Genomic DNA, 24,714 nt, shown 5'->3' with positions numbered 1-24,714 from the left:
CTCCGGCCCTAGAGATAAATGGCCAGGCAATAGTGTCGAAGAGTACAAATACCTCGGCACCACCATCGACCATAAGCTCACATTCAACGCGGAGAACATTCACTCCAAGTGTCAACAAAGGCTGTTCTTCCTCAGGAAGATGAGGAAGCTTCGATCCTGCAGGCCATCGATCCTGCAGGCCTTCAACAAGTCCTTTGTAGAATCCATAATAACCTTCAACATCACATCATGGTTTGGTGTGATGCGTGCCATCAACCGGAACCCTCTCGACAGGGTGGTTAGGATCAGCGGCAAGATCATTGGGAGGGACCAGGAGTCATTCAGCAGCATCCATAAAAAACAGACAATAAAGAAGGCCTCTCAAATAGTTGAGGACAACACACACACCCTCCATAACCACTACGAACTAATGCCCTCAGGCCGGCGATACAGAGCATCAAAACTCACTAAAAGGGGCTCAGCTAGCTTTGTGCGCACCTCCATCGGACTCTTGAACACATAGGCTGAACCCCCTCCCCATTGGAATCCATAACAAACAACCCCCCCTTTCCACCTGATGGACTATATAGAGAATGATGCATAGGTTGCATACAGTAAATAATTAGATTTTAATCATTAGTACAGTACTTATAGAACAGATTTGAAATATATTATGCTTTTAAGTAGTTCCTCTTAAAAAAATCGTTTTTATGAGCTTTTATATAGTAACTGTGTTTGTGTGTACTGTGATCTCTGTTGTCTTTACCACTGCACAAAAGAAGTTTCCGAAAGGAAAAATAAAGTTCTTTGACGTGAAGTTGAAGTAATAAACCCTCACATGTGGCCCCCATGGCATTCTTCTGTTGACAGTGCTAATGTCTCTTTTAAAAGCCAGAAACAAAACCCCTCTTTCTCACACTGTGTGTGAATCGACGCTATTCTTTAGCCCACGGACAATAGACGTGTGTGTGTGTGTGTGTGTGTGTGTGTGTGTGTGTGTGTGTGTGTGTGTGTGTGTGTGTGTGTGTGTGTGCACGCGTGCGTGTGTGCGTGCATGCGTGCGTGAGTGTCAGACTAGATATACAGTAGCATAGTTTGTATAGGCTTGCTGTTGGATGCTTTTATTGCGTTCACAATACATAGACTAGGATCTACTGTTGTGAGGCCTTTGGTGTGCAGCCTTTTGAAAGCAACGAGAAAGACACATACTGTACAGATCTAAACTTGGCATGACGCCAAAGATCAGGAGGGCATGAGGGCTTGTCTGTTTGGAGGTAGCACAAAAACATAATGTTGCACAAGATCATGACTTGCATTTTTGGATCATTATTGTAAAAAATAAGAATATAAGAAATAAGTAATCCCTTTTCTTCTTATTATTTTTTTTAAGCAAAAAGCAAAACAGTTCCAATGACTGGACGCGCGTGTCCCTGGCCGCGCATGTCCCTATGTATGTTTGGAGTTAGCCATGTGGTTCACGTACTCCAACAGTAGTGGTCTCAGCCACCGCGGTGGATATTTGGACATTCCGTTAAAAAATAATTTAATGTTGCCACTACTGTTGGAGCAGCCATAAACTACACAGGTTCATCCCGATGTTCTGGGCATCTTTGTAATGTTAGAGTTTAGTAAAAAGCAGGTAAAAGAGTAACGTTTGAGGCAGACTGACATCAGTTACTCTGCCGTTCACTATAGTAGAAGAGGTGCGCCTGGTGAGGGTTTAAACCCGCAGCTATGTCGAGTCCGCCTACAGGAAATACATAAGCTGCGACCATGAGACCCGCTCCTGGATTCGTCTATCTATACTGTGTAGGCTAAAAGCTCTGTATTATTCAATGGCAAACGATCAAATTACACTGTTAACCGAGCTGTGAGGGTTCATCAGATGGGCCTACAGCACCTCATGTTCTATTCACCATGAAGCTCCATTACCTATTTATTACAGTGGTTCTCAGACTTTTAATAAGCGTTGTCTTTTACAGCTGGCAGCACCGTTCTGACACACATTACTATGGTGAAGACGAACTGCTGGTGCTCTCCTTTTCCCAGGGCCTGAGCATTGTGTTTAATCATTATTGCGCATAGGCCTATAGGAAATATTAGGTGAACTAATCATGACAGATGAACTGATTCACGATAGATGAATGATTTTTTTAGAATATGAAGTTTATTAAATTTGTCTTTTTAAAGTGTATTGTAGGATACCGGCATCTGTAGTCTTGTATAGGATGTATGTTCATTCTGTCTGTTACGGCCTTTTGTCTAGGGGTATAAAGGCCGTAACATAACTAAAAGGACAAAGAATTTAAAACTGTCAAATGTTAACTTCCTGTTAATTTAGCCATTTTTGTTAGGAAGAAAACCTGGACTGGGTCTGTGGATCCAGGTCCAGATCTTCAAATGGGCCTAGTAAAATCAACTGGAAGTTAACATTTTTATTAAAAAATAAAGCGGTAGGCCTACAAGTTTTGGTTATGTTCTATATTACTCTGAATCAACTTTGTGCTTGTTCACATGAGGCATATTTTGAATTATCAATTTTTAATCACTGGAGGAATTATTATTGATTTCTTGTCCACATTTGGAGTTACATCATGGCAAGGTAACTACTCAACCCAAACCTCGACCAAAGTGGTCTTGCACTTTAAAGGAGCATTCAGTGATTTGGAAAAACCCCCAGTCACGCAAGTGACTCACCAGGCCAACAGCACGCACACCAAGGCCCGCCCCCACTCGATCATGATTGGCGGAAGGACCCCCTCTATCCTGATTGGATGAAGGCTGGGCCACCTAGCCAAAAACAAAACCCTGGACCCCAGGGGTTAACTGGGGACAGGGAGGAACTCCTTATATGGTCAGCAGTGCACACTCAGTGAAATCTAGAGAAAGAAATACACCTTTAACTAATAAAAACAAATCAGAATCAGCTTTTGAATGGGCACAACAAGGTGGCTACAAAGCCCAGCAGACCAGAGGCTTAGTTTGGTCGGGTGGAGTGAGACGACAGAGGAAGCGATTCTCTGCTGTCGAAGCTCAGGCTGACATGCAGTCCAAGAGCCATTAGCCAAATTCCAATAACTACAATCTTGGCCATGCGCTTGCTCACTCACACTCGGTCACTACACTAGCATGGCGGTGTTATGGTGAAATTAGTGACCTGCCGACATATGTGACCATAATAAATAATAATAAAACTTTTTTTATATAGCAACTTTCAAATTGCATTACAAAGTGCTTTACAACAACAACAAACAGAGAAATATACAACAAAGACATTTCAATAGAAAACAAAAGCAGGAAAATATATATACTAAAATGTTAGATTGGCAGTGGCAGGCTAATCTATAAAAGTGGGTTTTTAAAAGGGATTTAAAAGAGGACACTGATTCAGCGCGCTTGATGTGTAAGGGCAGTGCGAGCAGCAGCATTCTGTACTAGTTGGAGACGATGAATAGATTTTTTAGTGAGAGTTACAATATACTAAGCGTGAGAATATGAATGCATGAATTACTTTTGTCAAGTCGGAGGTGGATAGAAATTATTTTATTTTGAGCTGGAGTGAACAAATGTGAGTGAACGAGTGGCCGAGATTTGGGGTATTGGAATTTGGCTAACATTTGAGAGTCAGCTTTATTTATTTTTATTTAGGAGAATGGGTGTGGCCCCCAGTCAATCCACTCCCATGTGTCAGTCCATTTCATAATCAAGGCTTTAGTCTCCACCTCCAACTCTCCACCTCAGAACAAAGGAAAATAATAAAATTCCAAAATATAATACAATTAATCTAACTTCAAAATATAATACAATAGACGGCGAGCCGTAATGTAATGTGCAATTTCTGTCTTTTTTAAAGCCGACCCTGGGCGCTGAGCTCCAAGATTTACTATTTGTGCAAATGGCAAATAAAGTCTACCGTATTCCATTCTATTCTATTCTGTCAGTGATCCCAAGGACTGTCTAAAGAGGACGGGAAGTGAAGACCGTAAGGGCGCCGCCATGTTGCTCACATGGTGCTCCATGGAAGGAAAGAAACATGCACAATGGGCTTTATGCAGCCAACACTTCCGCGTTCCGTTCAGCTTCCTTGGTCTGCAACTGCGCATGTTTCTTTCCTTACGGTCTTCGCTTCCCTTCCCGTCCTCTTTATACAGTCCTTGAGTGCTCCCAGGAACTGGCTTTTTTGCCACAGCACCAGCAAGCAATGATTAAACTTTTGGAATGGAGCGTTGCTCTTTTGATCTTCCTAGTCGTGTCTGACAACCTGGCCGTTGAATAGTTATCACAACAATGAGAAGAAGGCCATGCTTGACACTGTTTCAGCTAAGATATTTGTGTCAACGGCAGGATTTTAGAGCACAGCACAGCAACGGCAGGTTTGAGTGATGCGCATGTCAATAAACACTGAGTGCACTGACATGATTATCCAAAGTGCTCTCATAGAACACTCTCTGTAGACATAGCCCCTCTTAGGCCACGGGACCCCCATAACTCAGGCACGTGCACACAGAGACATCAAAGAGGGCTTCAGCACCCAGCCCTTTTACCCGTCTGTAAACAATTGCCCTCTCCAGACCATGAATGCAGCATTACCATTTACTATGGTGAAAGAAATGTAAATGTGGATGCCCTGGAACCCCCTCAAGGACCCCTGGGGGTTCCGGACCCTCGTTGAGCCTATAAGTTGTAGATGAGCTATTTGTGGCTTATTTGTCATACAACAAAGTACATACGTAAGGCTTTAACAAAAAGAGAACCGGTTACATTCCCTGAAACCGGTTCACTTTTGCTGACTTGTAATGTCTCCATTATGAGCAGTAGGTAGCATTCTAGAATCATGCATTCATACATTGATTGATTGATTGATTGATTGACTGACTGGTGTTCCACCCTCCAGAGAGAAAGGAATCTATCCCTCCATTACTAATAATTAGTATATAAAGTGTCATAATACCATGGCATAGGCCTATGCCAGAGAGAAGGTTGCACTGTGCCATATGCCAGAGAGGGAGGGTTGCACTCAGATTTGTCTCTATTTCTGGGTCACAGTGACACACGGGGAGGAAAGACTTGCTCTTGTTTAATTAAACTACATTTCTGGCAGTAAATCTACAGGTTTTCCTTCACGAGAGGGCTCTAGTCTGAACTATCACTGCATGCCTGTCACGTAGAGTATATGTTTTGGTCTCTAAAGGCAGATCTTACTTCCTCCCACACATTTAACAGTATTTCATAAGTTTAACAATAGAGCTGTAGCCTATATTTCAAAATAAGCTTATTGTACAGTTCTATCATCTGAGAATGAGCCATGAGCCATGATGAATTCCTGTTCTGTTCTTTAACTATATAGAAGTGTCTATTTGTATGTCTCCAAATGTTTTGATGAATTGAACATGGTGGACCCAGTGTTGTAAACAAGTGTAATGCTTAATTGGGTCGTCCACTCACAGTTAACAGTCTTTGTATTGAGTTTGTGTTTGAAATGTACTGTAATTCTGCAAACTGTTAATAAATATTTCAATCAATCAATCAATGAACAATGTTCAAATATTTTTACTTGAACGATGAATTATTCCACATTTTGGTGGCATAGGAGCGACATCAGACAGACAGACAGACAGACAGACAGACAGACAGACAGACAGACAAACAGACAAACAGACAGACATGGGCCGCTTAGGCTATACTTATGCTGCATGCACTAAAGCCTAAAGGCAAGGGTTTTTCATTAGTTTTGCAATATTTCACATGGCTGCTTTGGTAGAATCCTACTCTTAATACTTACCGTAAGTAAAGAATAATTGTCGTGTTCTGACTTCCACCTGTGTGACATTCAAACATTACACACACTATTGTTTTTAGACCAAAATGTGCAATACATTTTCCGGTCGCCACCGCCCACATCGATCCCTGATTGGCTTCTACGACTGTTTCGTCATTCACGTTTAACACACTCATTGGTTGAATGGTTGCCCGTCACGAATAGCACGGCATTTCTCCAGAAATGGATCAATGTTGCCATATCTGCTTATTATAAGCGACCATATAGTTTTTTCCTGCAGTTTTCTTTCTCTGTAATCGAAATAACGAATCCCTCAAGACAGATTTAGCAGCCAGAGCCAACAGAGTCGAGAGATTCCGTTTGTTAATAATTGCTAGTTGTGGTTTGCGGTTTTTTGAGGGTTGTTGTGAAGTGTAGCATAATTGCTTGTTTGTGCCCAATGTTCATTAAACCATTGGTGCTCAAACATTTTCATGTCGGACCTCCAAATTAACATAGTATTTGTCCACGGACCCTCATCATAAAAGATGTGTGTACTTAAACATTTTCAGAAATATTCCCCCCCCTCAAGATTAGATATTTAAAAACATTAGCCTACATAGCTGGGTTTGTTTTTGTAGACCTGTCTGCTTCGTCTCTCACAAAACCTGGCGACACTGAAAAACTTGATAAATGATGCGTGTGTCGTTCTGGTGTGCTGTGGATCATTCTTATCGAGCAGCAGGGGGACCAACCTGAGCGACAAGGCCGGCGGTAGTGCGCTCCTCCTCGGCTTGCGAGGCGGGTATCGGATCGGTGTTTTGGTGGAAGCGGCCGGTGGTTGCCGTTGCGTCCTCATGGATGTTGTGAACCGTATAATGTGGATTTAATAGAGATACTCGCGTCACAGAAAGATGGTGTTTAGGAAGAGACTCAAAGCATTGTGCGCTGCTGTTGGCCGCTGCTAGGATTGTGTGCGCGCGTGCGTGTGTGCGCGCGATCTGTGTGTAGTGTGGGGTGTTTCAGACACTAGAGTGAAAGTGAAGCTGATTTTTGTTGTTGCTGCTGCTGCACCACCACCAGGCCTTTTATTCACCGATCTGATCCTCTTCTGATCAGCTGTTGCTTTTCGATTTTTTTTGTTTTGTTTATTTATTTTAATATTATTATTTTCCAAACACGTTTTGAAAGATGAAGAGTGTTAACATCCGCTCCCAGAGGTGGGTGTTATTAGTTTAATTTAAAAGAACGAAAACATTTACCTTCTGTCAGGTCATGATTATTATTGTAACTTCGACAGACAGTGTATAGATATCCATTTAGTTTAATACATTATAGCCTACAATCTAACTTAGTATGGATAGGCATTGCATGAACACACGTTGCTCTGTCTATGGGAAATGAATGTTGTGTGATAAGGCTGTTTTAAAACTTATCTAAAAACCATTATCTGGTGTTTAATAGATTAGTGAATTCAACTGCATCAGAGCTATTTGCACTGCAGTGCTAAATCCTATACTACTACTACTACTACGAGTACTACTACTACTACTACTACACTACTAGGCCTACTTTCATTAATGCTAAGTTTAGTGTATAAGTAATACCAAACCTCTAATGTTGTTAAATTCATCTTAAGAACTGTAGTAGCCGTGCACATTTTGACCAAACGTTTATGGGAAATCTACAGTGGCATGCATGGTTGTCAAACCCTCAAACTTCAGACTACAGGAGTTTGTAGAATTATTAACTTTGTCATATTTATTGCATGTACAGTGCAGGTAATTGTTTTATGATATAGATATTTGGCAATAAATTATATTGAACTAATCAATGTAATCAATTATTGAAACTATTTTAATGGTTATCACTTATCAGTCAATCAATCCCAATTTTCAAAAAACAATAGTGAAATAGCCAATCTAACACTCACTCTCACACACACACTAATGGAAAAAAATAATCAATGGAGTACATCACTGCTTTGTCATGGAAGTACCGTACTAACCCTTGTGTCATACAAGAACCAAAAATAAACAAATCAGCCCCACGATTCTGTCAGGTATGTGTGTATAATTTATATGACAGATTTACATTTGATAACGTCTGTGTTTCAAGAAAATGTGTTTATTCTGTTACTCTTTGGATAAATTAATACTTTTTCACTGTCTGGTGATGCTTCATATCCAAGAGTAAACTTGCGGAGCTGATTCATTTATTTTTTTGGAACATCAAGATCTAAGATGACCCTATGGCATTTTCAATAGAAAAAAACGGATAAGCGACATAATGTACATCAGACTTGTATGTCAGGTTCTAGACATTACTCACTTTGCTGAAGTTTGCAGGCTCAACATGTTTGACATAACTAGAATGATGCAATTAGCAGTTGCAAGTGTGGTTGCCTCTTGTAAGTGGAGATGCTGATGGCATGCATCATAATAATGGAAAACCCCATAGATTATTATGGCATCAGCATGATGACATAATGTAAAATCCCATAGATCCACATGACGTCAGAACTCAGAAGTTACTCTAGAAACAGACAAACGGACAATAACAATGGTGCGGTTGCTCGGCCCACAACGACATTAATAGATAACAGTTGACCCTCGCAGGCAGCTTTCTTTCTTTAAGTTGGACAATTATGTGTTGTTTTTCATGTCTTTGCAGGTTTATGAACAGGCCTGCCTCTGCCAACTGCCGCTACCAGCCCACCTGCTATGAGCATGCTGCAAACTGCTACACTCACGCGGTTAGCAAACAATATATTACTGTCTGTCTATGAACTAATATAATACTAGGATCTCAACCTTGTCTGGAGGATCGGGCCTGCTTGAAGACCTCAAAAGCGTTGGCGGGCTGAGCTCGGCTGACCACTTCAGTCACTTTGCTCTGTGTTTACATAACAAAACAATGCAGTATATAATGTTGTGCCCATTCTTTTCCCTCTATACCAGCAGTCATCAGACACTGGAGTAGTGTGGTGGTGTTTACCTGCAGAAACATACTTGCTTTCTGGCTGTATTTAGGTATTAGTTTGTTTTTTTGGGCAGCCAAAACAAACGGTGAAAATGCAAGAGGACAAAGTGTTTCTGCAGCTAAAGGGCACCACACTCTGTTTGAGTACCACAGACGAAAAACAGTCCAAATTGCATTCTGACCCCTCCACAAAAAGGCCTCGTTGTCCTGAACCCTTATCTATCATTTATACATTATGGATGAATAGTGTGGACTTGGACTGTTTTTCGTCTGTGGCATTGAATGATGGGTAAAAATGTATGTATTGTTTTATGAACACAGGGCAAAGTTATATGCTGTGCATACCAAATTGTCCCATTAGGGTCCATTTGGTTCCATTTGTACACGCATGAGTTACAGACCCATAAGGGTCCATTTGGTTCAAAACTATCATTTAGCTGGGGAGCCCCTGGAACTCCCTCAAGGAGTGTCCCTGGACCCCACTTTGAGAACCACTGCTGTAAGCGACACAACTGCAGCTATTGAAATTAACGATGGGTGTTGTTAGATTTAGGTGCGCGGGCATGGACCCGTGACACACCCATGGCTCTGGACACGCAACGCCTACATCTAAGTAACACCACACATTATTACATTAATTATCTGTTGCGTTGCATACTAGCTAGCCTGCCATGTTTTTGTTTTTTTCAACCCATTAAGGCCTGATGCCTGATGCTCAAACCTTTTTTTTCTTTTTAATGTTAAGGACACCCAAAATATTATGTATTTGGCTGTCTGAAAATGTTTTGTGCTAGCGACCCCCCACAGAAGAGACAGGTTGCATTACAAATGTCAGTTTTTTTCAAACACTTAGCCAGAAGTCAGGTTAGCCAATAGTTGCTCCGGGGATAAATTGAATCTTGACCATCAGATGAGACATGACCTTTGACAACGTGTGTTTTTGTGCATCATGCACGTAGGTCCTCATCGCGCCGGCCATCGTGGGGATGTCACTGCTCCACCGACTGTCTGACGACGCCTGGGAGAGGATGACGGCGTGGGTGTACGGCACAGGCCTGTGTGCCCTCTTCATGGTATCCACCGTGTTCCATGTGGTCACCTGGAAGAAGAGCCACATGAGGTGCGTGCGAGGATGCAGTTATTTTGAGATGACTGCCAAAAATGTGCTGTGAGCTTGTAGATCGGCTATTTCCACCACATATATATATATATATATATATATATATTATTATTATATTATTATATTAAAGAATATTTTTTCCAATCTGCCCAGTACAATTGCTGTTGACGAACCCTAAAATAAATGTATTTTTATATACATGTCCCAATGTGGCAAAACCACAGCCCATTCAGATATACGAGCTCTGATCTGCTGTCACTATTATTTCTTATTTTGTATTGATCGTTGATCAATACAATCAATCGTTGATCGTCATGGAAAATGTCATGATCAAAAAACAAAATCATTAAAAAAGGAGGCGGACCTTTACTGTACACGATTACATCACCAGTTCATTGAAATTGCATTTCAGCCACGCCGCTGTTGCACAAGGTTCCTTATTTCCTTATTGCTCATGTCTGTTAGGCGGCAAACCATGCAATTGGAACAGCAATGTCCGTGTTAACCTATGTGTGAGTGAGAGAGAGAGAGAGAGAATGAACAATGAGAACAATGCCATGCGTTACACAGAATGCACAAAGTGTCTGTGTGTCTTTTCAACAGGGTGAGAGGAAACGATTTCACTAAAATAATCTCTCCAATCTCTTTTGCTTCCCGTTGGACCAGTTGTCCAATCTGATCAGGCATGGAGCCAATTTTAGATGGCCCCAAAGTAATTTTGTCCCAGGCCATTAGTGTTTGAACAAAATCCCATATGACTGACCGAAAATCATTTTTGGATAGTCAGTTCTCAACCACTTAAACCCTCTATTCTTAGTCAAATGGACCTGCTTTGCAACTGTACTTGGACCAGCAGTTATTTTAGTCTATACCAAAGCTCTTCAACAAAAATGGACTATCTACAAGCTCACAGCGAGTTGCAACACAACCCGTTGTTGATTTGCGATACTTATTTTATAACTTTTTAAATGTATACATGAAATTCTTTTGAAAAACTTAAACATTTCTGGGTTTTGTCATTTTGAAAATCTAAAAAAATGAGGGGGAAAAAGGGAACAAACAAAAATTGGCAGTTACTCGTGACCCATAAAAATGGGCCCAGCGACCCCAAGAATGTGTCCCGACCCACTGTTTGGGAACAGTGCTTTAAATTGATGGCATCACAGCAGACACTGGCTGACTTGTTAGTGTGGGTCTTGTGACGGGGACAGTGTCACTCTGCATATCGGTGACATCAAGTGAATTCTATTTCAGGAAGGGGTGTGTGTTTGTTTTGCAGGTCTGTAGAGCACTGCTGCCACATGTGTGACAGAGTGGTCATCTATATCTTCATCGCTGCCTCTTACACGCCATGGTAAGACCCCCAGAGCCAGAATTCCTAAACGTATTATGTGTGTACCGTAACAGTGCTCACCACATGCCCCCATAGGGTTTAAGTGATTTAATTTAAAGCAAACATTTTAATGTCAAGGACCCCCAAAATGTATGTGCATTTTGACAGCGGTACGCCATCTCAAAAGGGCCTGTGTGATGCCAACCTGATGGGCATCACTGATCCTGGTGGGTTGGTCCCTTGACTCCCTTAGAGTATAGAGACGGCACCCGGGTTCTCCTCCCATCCACTTGCATTAAGTTGCTCAAAAGCGCATGAGGCAATTAAACTCCTCCTCCCGGGTAGGAACAGATTGCATTCTGGGATGGATTGGGCCCAAACACATGAACGCGCTGCCGTTGACTATCATTGCACGCGTTCACGTATGAAACGGCGTTCACGTGTCATCATGAATGTGCGCAATGATAGTCAACGGACCAGCGTGTTCATGTGTTTGGGCCAGCGCTACAATACCATTTCGCCTCAGGGTTTCCTCCGGGTGCCGTCTCTATTAATATATACTCTAAGCTTGGTCCCCAAGACAAAGAAACAGACCTGAGGTGTACATGGCTTTCTCAGTTGCAGCCCCACTCCCTTTGAAACTCGCTCACAGCAAAGTTGCGGTTGCCCCCACCCTTTGCCTCATTCAGAATCGCCCCCAGAACCCACCTCTTCTTCAGTCTTTCATCCCCCCACCTTGCACTTGTAGATCAGCTCTTTTTGGCTAAGATAATAGTGCTGATGTTTTGGTGATTGTTTCTCAGGCTGAATCTACGTGAGCTGGGTCCTCTGGCTTCCAACATGCGCTGGTTTGTGTGGCTAATGGCTGCTGCCGGCACCCTTTACGTTTTCAACTATCATGAAAAGTGAGTGAAGCATGACACAACCTCCACTGTGTGGTATATAGCAGGGGTCTTCAACAGGGGGTCCGAGACTGCTAGGGGTCCTCAAGTGTTACCACAGGGGGGCTGCCAAATCAACAACATGAATTCACACAACACTGATGACAGTGCTATCATACAAAGCTATCTATGAAACATATGACACAAGTTTCTGTGCCGGGGAGGGGGGGGGTAAATTAATTAAAAATGAATAAATCAATAAAGGGTTGAAATCTTATTTGAAATGACCAAACCTGCTTACCGATGATAACAGTTCACAGCCCTCCTCTGAGGTACAGGCCATCGTATAATGAGCATTAGTGTGTGTACCGATTATATGAAGATGTGGTCCTTTAATGTCAGCTGTTCTGGCCACAGCATCTTTTTTTACAGGGGTTGTGCGCGGTGGCTGCCTTTAGCATCACGACTGTCAACAACATGTGGCGTGTTGTGCAGTACAGCACCAATCATAGAGATTACCACATGTCCTTCAGGCATGCTTATTCAGTTGGCAACGAGCAGCATTTAGAGAAACGCATGGATTAAATGACTCCGTATCGCCAATATGACGCATTTGAGTCATTTGGATTCTGCCAACGCTGCTGCTCTGCGCACTGAAGTCGAGCCCTACACTAATAGCGGATATTTTATCTGGTCAAACTAACAACAAGAACACATTCAGAAGCATCTCCCATGAACCCTAGAAGATATTTGTTCAAAGCAAAAAATTAGTCTCAATCTGTTATTTCTCCAACTGGTTGGCTCTGTGTAGAACAGTGAGAAAATGGGTTTAGAACAATAATATCAAAACATAAACATGTATTGTGCCAATAGGTTCTTGTTCCACAAATAGCAGATCGGGGCTTGGCCTAACAAAAAATGTTCAGTCATGAGATTATTTTGCTGTTGCTGTAGTCCCTGGTGCCGATTAAATTGAAGTGCCTGAAGGACATTTCTGTGAGTGTTGCTAATCCCTATGACCGTCAAGGAACTGTTTAGCCCGTACACCCGCTAAGAAACTACTAAACTATTACAAGTTGGAGGTTGTGCTTGCATTATCTTGTAATCTTGGAGTAAAATGCCAAACATTTTTAATAATGCATTTGATGATTAACGGGGTGACCCAATACCCAAGTGCACACACCACAAGGGTGCAAAAAATCCCCCGTTTCTTTTACCTGCCGGCCGGCCGGCCCTTATATTCTGCAGTATACTCTCTTTATAATTGTCTTATATACTCTATCTACAAGTAAAGGCTTAAATTATTCCCCCAAATTAATGTCAAAGTCCTCATTTTATATAATTGGTAATATGTGGTCTGATGGGTGGACTGAAAGTGTTTATTTTTTATAGATATATATTTCTTTCACATACACGTATACTTGTTCATATCAATGTTATATTGTCATTAAAATCTTATTGTTTTGCTAATTAAACGGGCCCACTTCATAACCTCACAGCCCACAGGTTGAGAATCAGTGCTTTACTAGTTAAAACGTGTGAAAGTCCAGCAAGTTCACTAAATCCTCCACCTGCTCCCTCAGTTTGCACCGTAAGCAGCAGTGCTAATCTCAGTTATCACACACGCTAACTTGTGACCTTTGCCACCCAGCAAAATCCTCTGTGTCAATTCATCCATTTGAGACACCTGAGAGTCTACCAATGCAACCACATTGTTTCCATTTGTATACTTTCTGATATATGTTCAATTACAAGCGTTAAGCGTTAATTGGTTCTATTCTTCCATACTAATCATTGCTATACATTTATGTTCAATAATGGGTCTTGATTGATTGAATAGTTTATTGAACATAAATGTAAAAACGGCAACAGAGTACAGTCAAACACTCTGTTCATAAGAGATAGCACCATAATAAAGTCCTTGCAGTCTTCTACACTGAATCAGCTCCCAGGAAACTTTTATTGAAGTGGTACAACGTTTCGACCCTTACGGGTCTTCGTCAGGTATGAGTACAAAACACAAGTAGGCGTGTTATCTACAACAGCATATGGGCAGGTCAACAAGGAACAAGCCGTTTTGCAATGAAGGAGATTAAGCTGATACACCCACCGAATCTGTAAGGATAGGGCTGCAGGCATATAAGGGCCGATTCATACTCCTATTTTAGAGCCGAATAAAAGTCGGTTCGGCGCTGTAGAGCCTACAATTTGACGTCATTTGAGGTTCGGGGGGGCGGGTACCGTCCTAAAGTCGGCGCTTCGGTGCTACTGAAAATTTCTGACGAGCCGAAATCATTTCGGCACTACAGCGCCGAAACAGCGGTAAAATAGGAGTATGAATCGGCCCTAAGAGCATGACAAGCAGAGGAAAAAAAGAATTGGAAGTAGAGGGTGAGGTGGTACAGGGCTTATCCGACATACCATAGGACCGACATGCGGAAACAACGATCGGATTAAGGTTGGCGAACATGCGTTAAGGTTGGCGACCGGATTATGGTTGGCGAACATGCGTTAAGGTTGGCAAACATGCGTTAAGGTTGGCGACCAGATTATGTTTGGCGAACATGCGTTAAGGTTGTCGAACATGAGCTGCTCCAAGCTTGCGGTTAAGGTTAGGTTAGGGTTTTTTGATCACCTTTGTTGCTATGCTTTCACCTGTCAGCTTGTTGTCGAGAATACAGCCCAAATATGTAATCTCTTCTTTGCTGTCATCAACTTTAACCTTGAAGTAATTTACATTGACCTTACTGAGGGAATGTTTGGAACCGAAAATAATAGATTCTGTTTTACCGAGATGTAGAGTGAGTTTGTTATCGGTTAGCCAAGTACGGATTTTGGTGAGTTCGGAAGTGAGAGCCTCCTTGACTTGCATTTTGTTCTCGCCCGAGATCAGGAGTGCTGAGTTGTCCGCAAGCAAGAACAATTTGCAGTCATAGGCAGCATTAATGTTGTTAATGTAAAGGAGAAACGGTAATGGCCCAAGTATACTTCCTTGGGGAACCCCACAGTTCACGAGGACATGGTTCCATTGATGTCAACCACTTTTTCTCTTACCTCCAGGTAGGATTTCATCCAGTTTATTGATGTGTTATCAAAACCGATCGCTTCTGCTCTTGAGTGAAGCAGAAAATATATGTTGAGTTTGTTGATACAATTTTATCCAATCAAGAGAGGGAACTCATACAGGATACAGGATGAACAAGGGGAAGTGATGAAACAAAGACATGAGCAGACATTGAAACTGGAACAGAACAGAATGTATTTTCTGTTGTTTATTAGGTGGCACTCATTGTGTTGAGGTGCGCATGTCTGGTTTGAGGCCATCTTGGATGCTAAAGAGCTGGAGAGACGTGAGCAAACACCGTTATATAGAGCTTTAACTATTTTGTATCTGATTCTGTGAAAATAGTATGTGTGCAAAACTACTGGAAAAGGTGAACTATGAAATGTGTTTGAATGTGACAGTTGCCCTTTCCCCCCTCCCAGGTATAAACTTGTTGAACTGGCCTTCTACTTGGCAATGGGGTTTCTCCCTGCATCGGTAGTGACATCGATGGTAATGTTTTAATTTTTTACGCTAGCAGCCACAGTTAGGACAACATGACATGTAAACACCTGTTGCTTCCCCGGTTGAAATTTAACCCATTTAGACCTGAGGCCCATTCTACAAATGCCTTCTAAGCCAGAAGTTCTCAAACTTTTCCGTGCCAAGGACACCCAGAATGTATTTGTTTTGTAAATTGTTTTGTGCCAGGGACCCCCAGAAGAAGAGTTACGTTAAACAATTCAAAATTATTCGAAAAGTTTCAAACACTGTCAAGAGTCGAAGATAGCAATATCACAATGTAGACATACTACAATGTAAGTATCTCTGCTTCCACCTTGTGGATTTCCCATGAATGGCAGACCCTTATATTAAATTCTTATGTCTTTACTGCATTATATAACACACTTCTAAGGCAATATACTCTTGAAAATCTCTCCTTGTGCTAAATTTGGCCATAGCCAAATGTGCTGACCTCACATCATTTGTGATGACGGCTATGGCAGTTTTTAGCCAAACGGCAAAACGAATGCTTGCAATGGATTCCCCTCGTTTGACCCGTCACATGCTACTTAAAGCATAATGAAACTTTTAAGATTTTGCCATATATTGGTTGTTAATGGTACCCCATCTTATGCTAATTATGAAAATTCCCCAACATATGCAAGTTGGCATCCCGCAGTCTAAATGCTGGGGACCCATACTCAACATTTCTAACATAGACATTTCTAACATAGACCTGACGGGGGACTCGCCCTTCCCAACTTTAAGTACTATTACTGGGCTGCTAATATATCCAAGTTGGTCAGTTGGGTTCACAATCCTGATTTGGACTGGTGCCAAAACGAAGCCAGTTCATGCTTGGGCACATCTTTATTGGCTCTTATCACATCCAACCTACCCATTTCCCAGAACCGCTATACCTCCAACCCTATTGTTAGGAACACCTTGAAAATATGGTCCCAATTCAGATCCTCTTTCAACCTCAGAGAACTTTCTCCCTATAGCCCGATACGTAATAACCACCTGTTCACCCCCGCACTGTCAGACCCAACTTACTCTCTATGGTCTAGATCAGGACTCGTTAGACTGGAGAATCTCTACGTCAACAACATTTTTGCTAACTTCAGGCAACTATCATCTAAATTCAATCTACCTAACTCTCATTTGTTTAGATATTTCCAGATCCGCCACTTCGCCCAGTCACATAATCCTTCTTTTCCTAACATCTCTCCCAAATCTGGAACTGAATCCATCTTAGATGCCCCGTTGCAAAAAAAAAGGCCTTCTGTCTTATATTTATAACATTATCTCTAATTTAAGGACCACTTCTCTTAATACAACCAAATCAGGCTGGGAAGGGGAACTAGGTGAAACCATAACAGATGAGACGTGGAGTAACGCCCTCACTCAGGTAAATAGTAGTACCTCATGTGCCAGGCTAAACCTAATCCAACTTAAAGTTCTGCACCGCTCTCACTACTGCAAAGCTAAACTAGCTAGAATGTATACCAGTGTTGACGACAAGTGTGATAGATGCCACATATCCCCAGCTAACTTAACACACATGTTCTGGTCATGCTCCCAATTAACACAATACTGGACTGTTATATTTCGATCCTTATCAGAAATGTTTAGTATATCCTTACTCCCCTGTCCTGAAGTGGCAATCTTTGGTGTACTTCCAAAAAATATTAAGTGTAACAAAAAGGTTCATAACTGTATAGCCTTTCTATCACTACTCGCTCGAAGGAGAATCCTCCTAGAATGGAAATCCCCACTCCCCCCTAAACCAGACCATTGGCTGAAAGATACCATGCTATTCCTGAATCTCGAAAAAATTTAATTCGATCTACGCTGCTCTCCAGGAGGATTCACCTCCTCCTGGGGTCCGACAATAACCTATCTGGAGAATCTCTCAAGTCTGCTGAACATAGACCAATGGTTATAAACCATGATGTTCCCCTCCTACTCCGCACACCTACTCCGCACACCAACCCCACTCCTTATACTTCCGTCTATTTTTCTCTCTTTTCTACTTCTCATATATCCCTGCTGGCTATTACTACTATTTACCCTATTGAAACAAATGTATAGAAAAAGGCGTCAAAGTTCCAAGTGGGAGGGTGGGGGGTCGTTACTCGTCCTGTCTCTTGTTCCGTTTCGTTTAGTCTAATTTTTGTTTTGTCTCAGTGTCAGTTTTGTGACCAAACCAACTAAAAAACAACTCTGTCCATGTACTACCAGAACTGTCCTGTTCCCTGTCTGTTCTCTGTATTTGTAAAAATAGAAAAAGAAGCATGACATATGTACTACATTACTTCCTGTCTATAACCCTATTCTATGCTCAATAAAAAACTCTAAAATTAAACATTTCTAACATAAAACTTTAGGGTACTCAATGTCTGGGTTCACAATGGGGCTCTATAGGCTGGCAAGTAGACTATGACCTAACGCTCATGTTTCGTTGTGCAGAGCAACACTGAGGGCTTCCTGGAGCTGGCGTGCGGCGGACTTATCTACTGCCTTGGCGTTCTGTTCTTCAAGTCGGACGGTGTCATCCCCTTCGCCCACGCCATATGGCACGTGTTCGTGGCGCTGGCGGCAGCCGTGCATTACTACGCCATCTGGAAATACCTCTACAGGAACCCTGGCGTTGGCAACGACATCCCCGTGGACTCCTGACCCGCCCCCGGTGCCCGCCCACCCTACACTCCAGTGGTTCTCTAAAAATGCTGTCGATGGAGACACATTGGTGACTACAAATTCACGCCCACAAATGAGACAGCCCCCCCTCCGCCCCCCGCACCGCACACACACTTCTGGTCCGTTAGAACAGTGTACTGCAGCTATCAATGCAATCCCTATGAGAGGTATCATAAAATACCGTAATTTCACTGGTTGATTACTGAAGCTGTAGGCTGTAGCGCATAATTATTTTGTTCTAATAAAGTCTCCCATTTGTTTGATTTGTCCCTGCCATCTCAATATACAATCCACAATATGCTATAATATACTCTGTAAGTGTGTCAAATGTGCGACCATCGGAAATCTAAAGTTAAAGTCGCCGCATGGGATATACGTCAGTCGCATTCCTTGAGGTTTTCAATACCCAGATACAAATTTGTGTTTAGTTTCATAGGCAAACAGCATCTTGCAAGACTAATTATTAATACGAACCTGGAGAATTCACTGGGTAGTTGAAAATGTCGGGATATGTCACTCCTCCATTTGGTTGGATTATTTCCAACTACATAAAGCCAAGTTAATACAACGGTAAACACACACGTTTTAATTTATCATGTACCGTCAACGCGGTATGTAGAACATTTATATAAGCCTCATAACATGACATGTTCAAATAGACATGAACAAAGTCAGGCAGGAACGGAATGTATTATTGAGAATTGCCCTCTTCAAAGTGGGCGCTCATAAAGACAGTGTAGGCCTACTGTCTGTCTCCCGTCTGCTCTGTTAATATTATGGGTAACCCATTCAATTGGTAAATTAAATGTGAAACATCCTCTATTGAGAAAACAAGAAGATATGTTGACAGACACATTTGGAAACATTTTTATTCAAATTGATATAGTCTTCAGTTAATTTTGTATTATTTTAAAAGTATAGGCTTAACTCTAGTGGAATTTCAATGGGCTTCTATGGGCTGGCCTGCAGTACACCGTTCTAACGGACCAGAAGAGATGGCGCTGTCTCAATTGTGGGTGTGAGTGAACAAATGGAATCAAATGGACCCTTAAATATCTGTAACTCTGAGTGTACAAATAGAACCAAAATGGACCTTTACAGGTCTGTAACTCTGAGTGTACAAATGGTCCATTTGGTTCCATTTGTACACAGAGTTATGGGGTTTCAGCGTGGAGCAGCATGTTGGATATCACGTCCGTAGTGCTCACATCAACGAACGATCCATAGTGAGTTTGTAAAGGACACAGCCTGAGCCAGTTGAAGTGCAGTTTTCTTTTTCTTCAAAATGTTCTTCTTTTTTTTGTTTGTTTGAAGCACAGACTTTATTCTTTTTGGATTCTCACCTCAGCCCACCTGGCATTTAGTGTGTGGATTTGTGTTATTTTTTGTTTGTTTGTTTGAAGCGCCCCCCAAAACGATGCTGGGAAGCGGAGCACACCCATAGACTAAGCACACCAAGCGTGTCTTTACCATAGACATGCATGACAAGAGACAGGCACTGCCAGCTCAAAAATAATTAGTTTTCTGTGGACATGGCCCTCAGTACATACCTAACCTCCTTTTTAATTAAAGGGTCCCTAAACAAATAAGTTTGAAAACCACTGATCTACTTGGCAGCCCCCCACACACACACTCACACACACTGCCCAACACTTCCAACACCTTCGAATGTTTACAGGGAAAAAAAGACTACACATTGTTTACCTTTTCTTTTTTAAACGTGACGGGCGTCAGGCGACTTTCTTTCTGACCACCTCCTCCTCGATCCCCCAATCTGCATGAAAAAATAGGAAAGATAACTTTCAAAGCTCTTTTGTATACAAACGTTTGTTTCTTCCCAATCTGAACCCAAAGGAAGAAAAAACTAGTTTAAAAAAATGTACCTATAACCACATTATTGTTGTTTGTATCCTCTGCACGGAGTGCACGCTGATCATGGACATTTTGTGCAGTGTTTGATATTGGTATTTTTTTTTAAATATTGGTCGAGGTCACATTCCACTTTTATGTACATTTGTGGTGATTTGTTTTTGTCTTTCACCCTCTTCTTCGGTCACAGCTGCATCCCTTCTCTTTATTCTTACCGGTATAAAATTAATGGTCTGAACAATGGGGTTGTCAGATGTTACAGTAGACTTTGAGTTGGATGTAGGGCTGGGCGATATGGACAAAATCAAAAAATATTTTTGGACCAAATACCTCCATTGATGTTGTGCAATATCAACTTCCCTTTTAATGTGTCAAAAATGCTGAAGAATGGCAAAAATCTACAAGCTCACAACGTGTCACATCTATGCTATTTTCACAATTTCTGACAATTTGACCATTTTTGAGATGATAATAAAGTGATTAACGCCAGGAAAAGACAACACTTTTGCCACAATATTATGATATACACAATGCCAGATGATATCTAGACTCATATCACCATTTTGATGTCATTGTCATATCAATAATATTGCTGAGGTGTAGTTGGACACTGGCAAAATCATTTTTCTTGTGAGCATAACTTTTCCCTTTGGGCTAGTGAGGTAGTTTTTGTACAATGGGATGTTAATGTCATACTGTGTACCTTTCAAATAAACTAAAGAGTTACTTGCTATAATCTTTCACTGGTAGATTTTTTACAATAAACTATTCCACATAAATATGACAACTTATCTAAACACCTCAGACATTAGCGCTGGAAATGTATTTCTCTTTTTTAGTTTAATACTAATTTCCACAATTTCCATTTCCGCAATTTCCATTTCCACCATTTCCGCAATTTACGCAATTACAATTTCCGCAATTTCCATTTCCGCAATTTCCGCAATTTCCATTTCCACCATTTCCGCAATTTACGCAATTACAATTTCCACAATTTCCGCAATTTCCGCAATTTCCATTTCCAACTATTAATGGCAGCTGGGTTTCATCATTCAAATAAAATAGAATTCTGTCCGTTTAGCTATAAAATTATGTCAGGGAATAGGGATACACAGTATATGTCTTTCATTTGCATTGCATCCCCCCCCCCCCCCCCCCAAGCTTTTATTTTCGTTCGAGTAATAGTATACAACTCTAATAGTATTACTTATAATAATGTAATTAAAGATAACTTCATTCAGATTTATTTATTTTTATTTCATTTTCCAGATTTTATTTTCTTCTTTTTTTTTTGATTTTCATTGGTGGGCCAGTCATAATGGTCCCGCGGGCCTGATGTGTTAAATATGTTTAATTGATGCCAATTAAACATATTTCCCCAACTGGGATTTCTTGGGACTTTTAGTATGTTGTTCTGGAGACTTCATAGAAATGATCTGTGAAAAAAAATCTTTTGTTACAATTACTTTTGATTTTAGGTCCCAAATGAGCTAGAATGCCTGGACTAACTTACTGTTTCTGAAAATGCTAGACACCCTTGGTGCCCAGGACCCCACAGAATTTGTGGTAATTATTTTTGTTCCAAACTGGATTCTGGGAATTGCGGTTCTTAACAGTCGACAGAGCTACAGTACCATGTTGCCAAATAATAATAATAAAAATAAAACTTATTTGTATAGCACCTTTCATGACATGGAATGCAGCTCAAAGTGCTTTACAGAGCAATGGAGAAAAAAGAAAAAAGTTAAGCAATGCATAAAACATTAATAATAATAGCAGTAATGCAATACAGTGAGGACATGAATAACAAGGAATTTAAAAGATCAATGAAAAGCAAGAGTGTAGAAGTAGGTCTTTAACTGTGCTTTAAAAATGTCTGTCGAAGGTACAGTGGGAGTTTGTTCCACGCCGTCGGCTTGCAGAAGCACAAAGCTGCTAAACTGTGTTTTTTAGTTGCCATTTTTTTAAGCACAGTGAGCAGGCCAGCAGTGGAAGGCCTGAGGCAGCGGTTTGGGACATATTTAGGCAGGCAGGAAGGTGCCGGTGCGAGACCATTGAGAGCTTTATAAACAAGTCAAATAAATATTAAATCAATCCTAAAAACAACTGGAAGCCAATGCAGTGAAGCTAAAACTGGAGTAATATGTTCTCTCATCTTAGTTTTAGTTAAAACTCTGGCTGTCACCAAAAAGACTATTAAAATGGCTGTTACACAGTATGACTTTAATGCTTGATCAACATGCACAATACATTTTTGTTCAGAGTATAGCTGGCTAGCTAAGAACACCAAAACATCAGTCCTCCTTCCTGTAAATACTTTAGCACATTCTGTTTGTGAATTTAATATATAGTCTGATTATGAGAGTATGAGCTGGTATAGCATGGGATGTTGGTATTTTAAGCTGGGGAGAAAAACTAAATGTCATCATACAACTATAAATGATTGAGGAGGTCTTTGTAGACAAGATAATATTGCCTCCATTTGGAGAGTGACATTGTGACAGAGCTTCAGTGTGTGTGTGTGTGTGTGTGTGTGTGTGTGTGTGTGTGTGTGTGCATGTGGTCAGAACAGCGAAGCACACAGCAGTTGGTTTCATATAGTTATTTTCTTTAATTGTTTATCGTATGCTGAATGGATAGTATGGTATGGTATGTGTACCTTGTAGGCTGTCCAAAACTATCCTTTTATATTATCATTTTAACTGATTTTTAAAATGTTCACTACTTTTGTGAAACACTCTTGGCTAATAAGACAAATGTGTCTTAAAACACTATATAGGCCTACTTGCCCTCTATAACTAAAATGACAAAATAAAAACACCATCAATATTTTTTTTTTTTTTCGTAAATAGAGAATATTTCACTCAATAGGAACTGCTCCTGTCACAAGTTGATGAAGTCATATGTCCATGTGTGGTCCAGCCCTTTGGAATGTATGGAATGCATGTGCTAATAAAAAACAAAATAAAAAAGTTAATATGAGCATCAAAGCAATATTTTAAATACTTTTTTATTAGCATGTGCATTCCATAAATTCCATCGGGTTGGACCACACATGGACATATGACATCAACTTGCGACAGGAGCAGTTCCTATTGAGTTGAGTTTTAGTTATAGAGGGCAAGTATAATGTTTTAAGGCATATTTGTCTTATTAGCCAGGGATCCTTTTAACAAAAAAAGAAACTGCCATGTCATGGATTTACCTAATCTATAATCTTGAGTAGAATCAGATAAGGGACTGTGAGACAAGCAGCCTCTTAAAGAGGGGGGATAACTGCCATAAATGACGAGATAGGGGAACCTACATGTGGTCAGCATGCTTCCTGGGCCAACTCAATTTGCCCAGCCAATGACTAAGGTTTAACTGTAACCCACTCCCAAGAGAGCTGACTCCAGTATACCCATAGCAACCAATGACTGGTAATCACAGTTGCCACTCTCTAACCACTCCTTTAAGGAGGATCCTAAAGGCAGAGGTTTAACTAAATCTAAGAACTACTGTAATGCCCCCATGCTGGGCGACGAGAACCCAGATGGGGAATGGTAGGTGTACTGATTATGCTCTGTCTGCTAATTTAATTCATGTTAATGGAATGTATTATATGGGAGAGTACTAGCAATTATATGCTCTCTGTTTTCAAGTTCAATACAATATTCATTGCAATACTTTGTGCAGATATCTGCTTAGGGCCTGCCTGCACTAATGTCACCATTTCTTACTTTGCCATGTAGTATTGTGTAGATCAGGATGTGTAGAGAGGGTAAGTTACCCTGGGTAACTTCCCACTATAATCTTTACTAGCTCTGGTCCAAAGCTCGAGTCTAATGCAAAATGCAACAGCATTAGAGCTAACTCTTTACTAACCCTTAGAGATAAGTGTTAGGGTTAGAGTTCAGAATTAAATTTATCACACTGTATCAGAAATGTATTACATCAGATCGTAATTCTGTCAGAAAGGCAGTTACCAGACTAGACTACCACAGTGGTAATTCTGTGTTCACTGAAAAAGGTGGACCCTAGCTGTTGTAAACAAGTGTAGACCTAATGCTTTATCAGTGTGTCGTCCACATAGTCTTTGTATTGAGTTGTGCTTTCATGTGAAATGTACCCATTCTGCAAACTGTTAATAAATACTACAAACAATCAACGTTTTAACATTTCTGATGAACTGAAAATGGTGGACCCTGTCTGTTGTAAACAAGTGTAATGCTTTATCAGTGTGTTGTCCACAGTAACAGTCTCTGTATTAAGTTGTGCTTTCATGTGTAATGTATTATGTAATGTACCGATTCTGCAAACTGTTAATACTTCAATCAATCAAATGTGTTTTGCAGCATGGTTTACGGCTGTGGTTTCAAGAGTAAACAAAACAATGCGTGACACTTTGCAGCAGTGCTGCTGAACATGGCGTCGCGCTTCAGCAGTGTGTTGCAACTGACCGACCTGGATGATTTCATCACCCCCTCTCAGGTCACAGCAAATTAATTTGAATCTTTATTACATTTAATCATCATGTTTATTAAAACATCGGTCTCCTTC

The 24,714-nt window shown here is 41.0% G+C and overlaps 1 protein-coding gene and 1 long non-coding RNA gene across 3 annotated transcripts; one reads left to right on the top strand and one right to left on the bottom strand.

The window, feature by feature from the left end:
- Positions 1-6,470: 6,470 nt before the first annotated feature.
- Positions 6,471-19,930, top strand: mmd (monocyte to macrophage differentiation-associated). Of its 2 annotated transcripts, none has more exons than XM_080774932.1 (7): positions 6,471-6,957; positions 8,411-8,492; positions 9,679-9,839; positions 11,119-11,193; positions 11,976-12,077; positions 15,540-15,609; positions 18,073-19,930. In XM_080774932.1, exons 1-7 carry the CDS (start codon positions 6,929-6,931, stop codon positions 18,280-18,282), a joined length of 729 nt encoding a protein of 242 aa, XP_080631058.1. In that variant the 5' UTR covers positions 6,471-6,928; the 3' UTR covers positions 18,283-19,930. The 2 variants fall into 2 exon arrangements, with proteins under 2 accessions (XP_080631058.1, XP_080631059.1); XM_080774933.1 differs by lacking the exon at positions 6,471-6,957 and adding an exon at positions 7,622-7,799.
- Positions 19,592-23,034, bottom strand: LOC308323241. Its single transcript, XR_013964813.1, has 2 exons — positions 21,678-23,034; positions 19,592-21,018 (listed from the first exon to the last, which is right to left on the bottom strand). It is a non-coding gene; the product is annotated as an uncharacterized lncRNA (long non-coding RNA).
- Between the last annotated feature and the right edge of the window lie 1,680 nt (positions 23,035-24,714).

Source organism: Protomyctophum bolini (genome assembly GCF_963924005.1).
Source record: "Protomyctophum bolini genome assembly, chromosome: 11".
NCBI lineage: Eukaryota > Metazoa > Chordata > Actinopteri > Myctophiformes > Myctophidae > Protomyctophum > Protomyctophum bolini.
The sequence above is the reverse complement of the archived record's forward strand: the minus strand, read 5'-3'. Positions and strand labels throughout refer to the sequence as shown.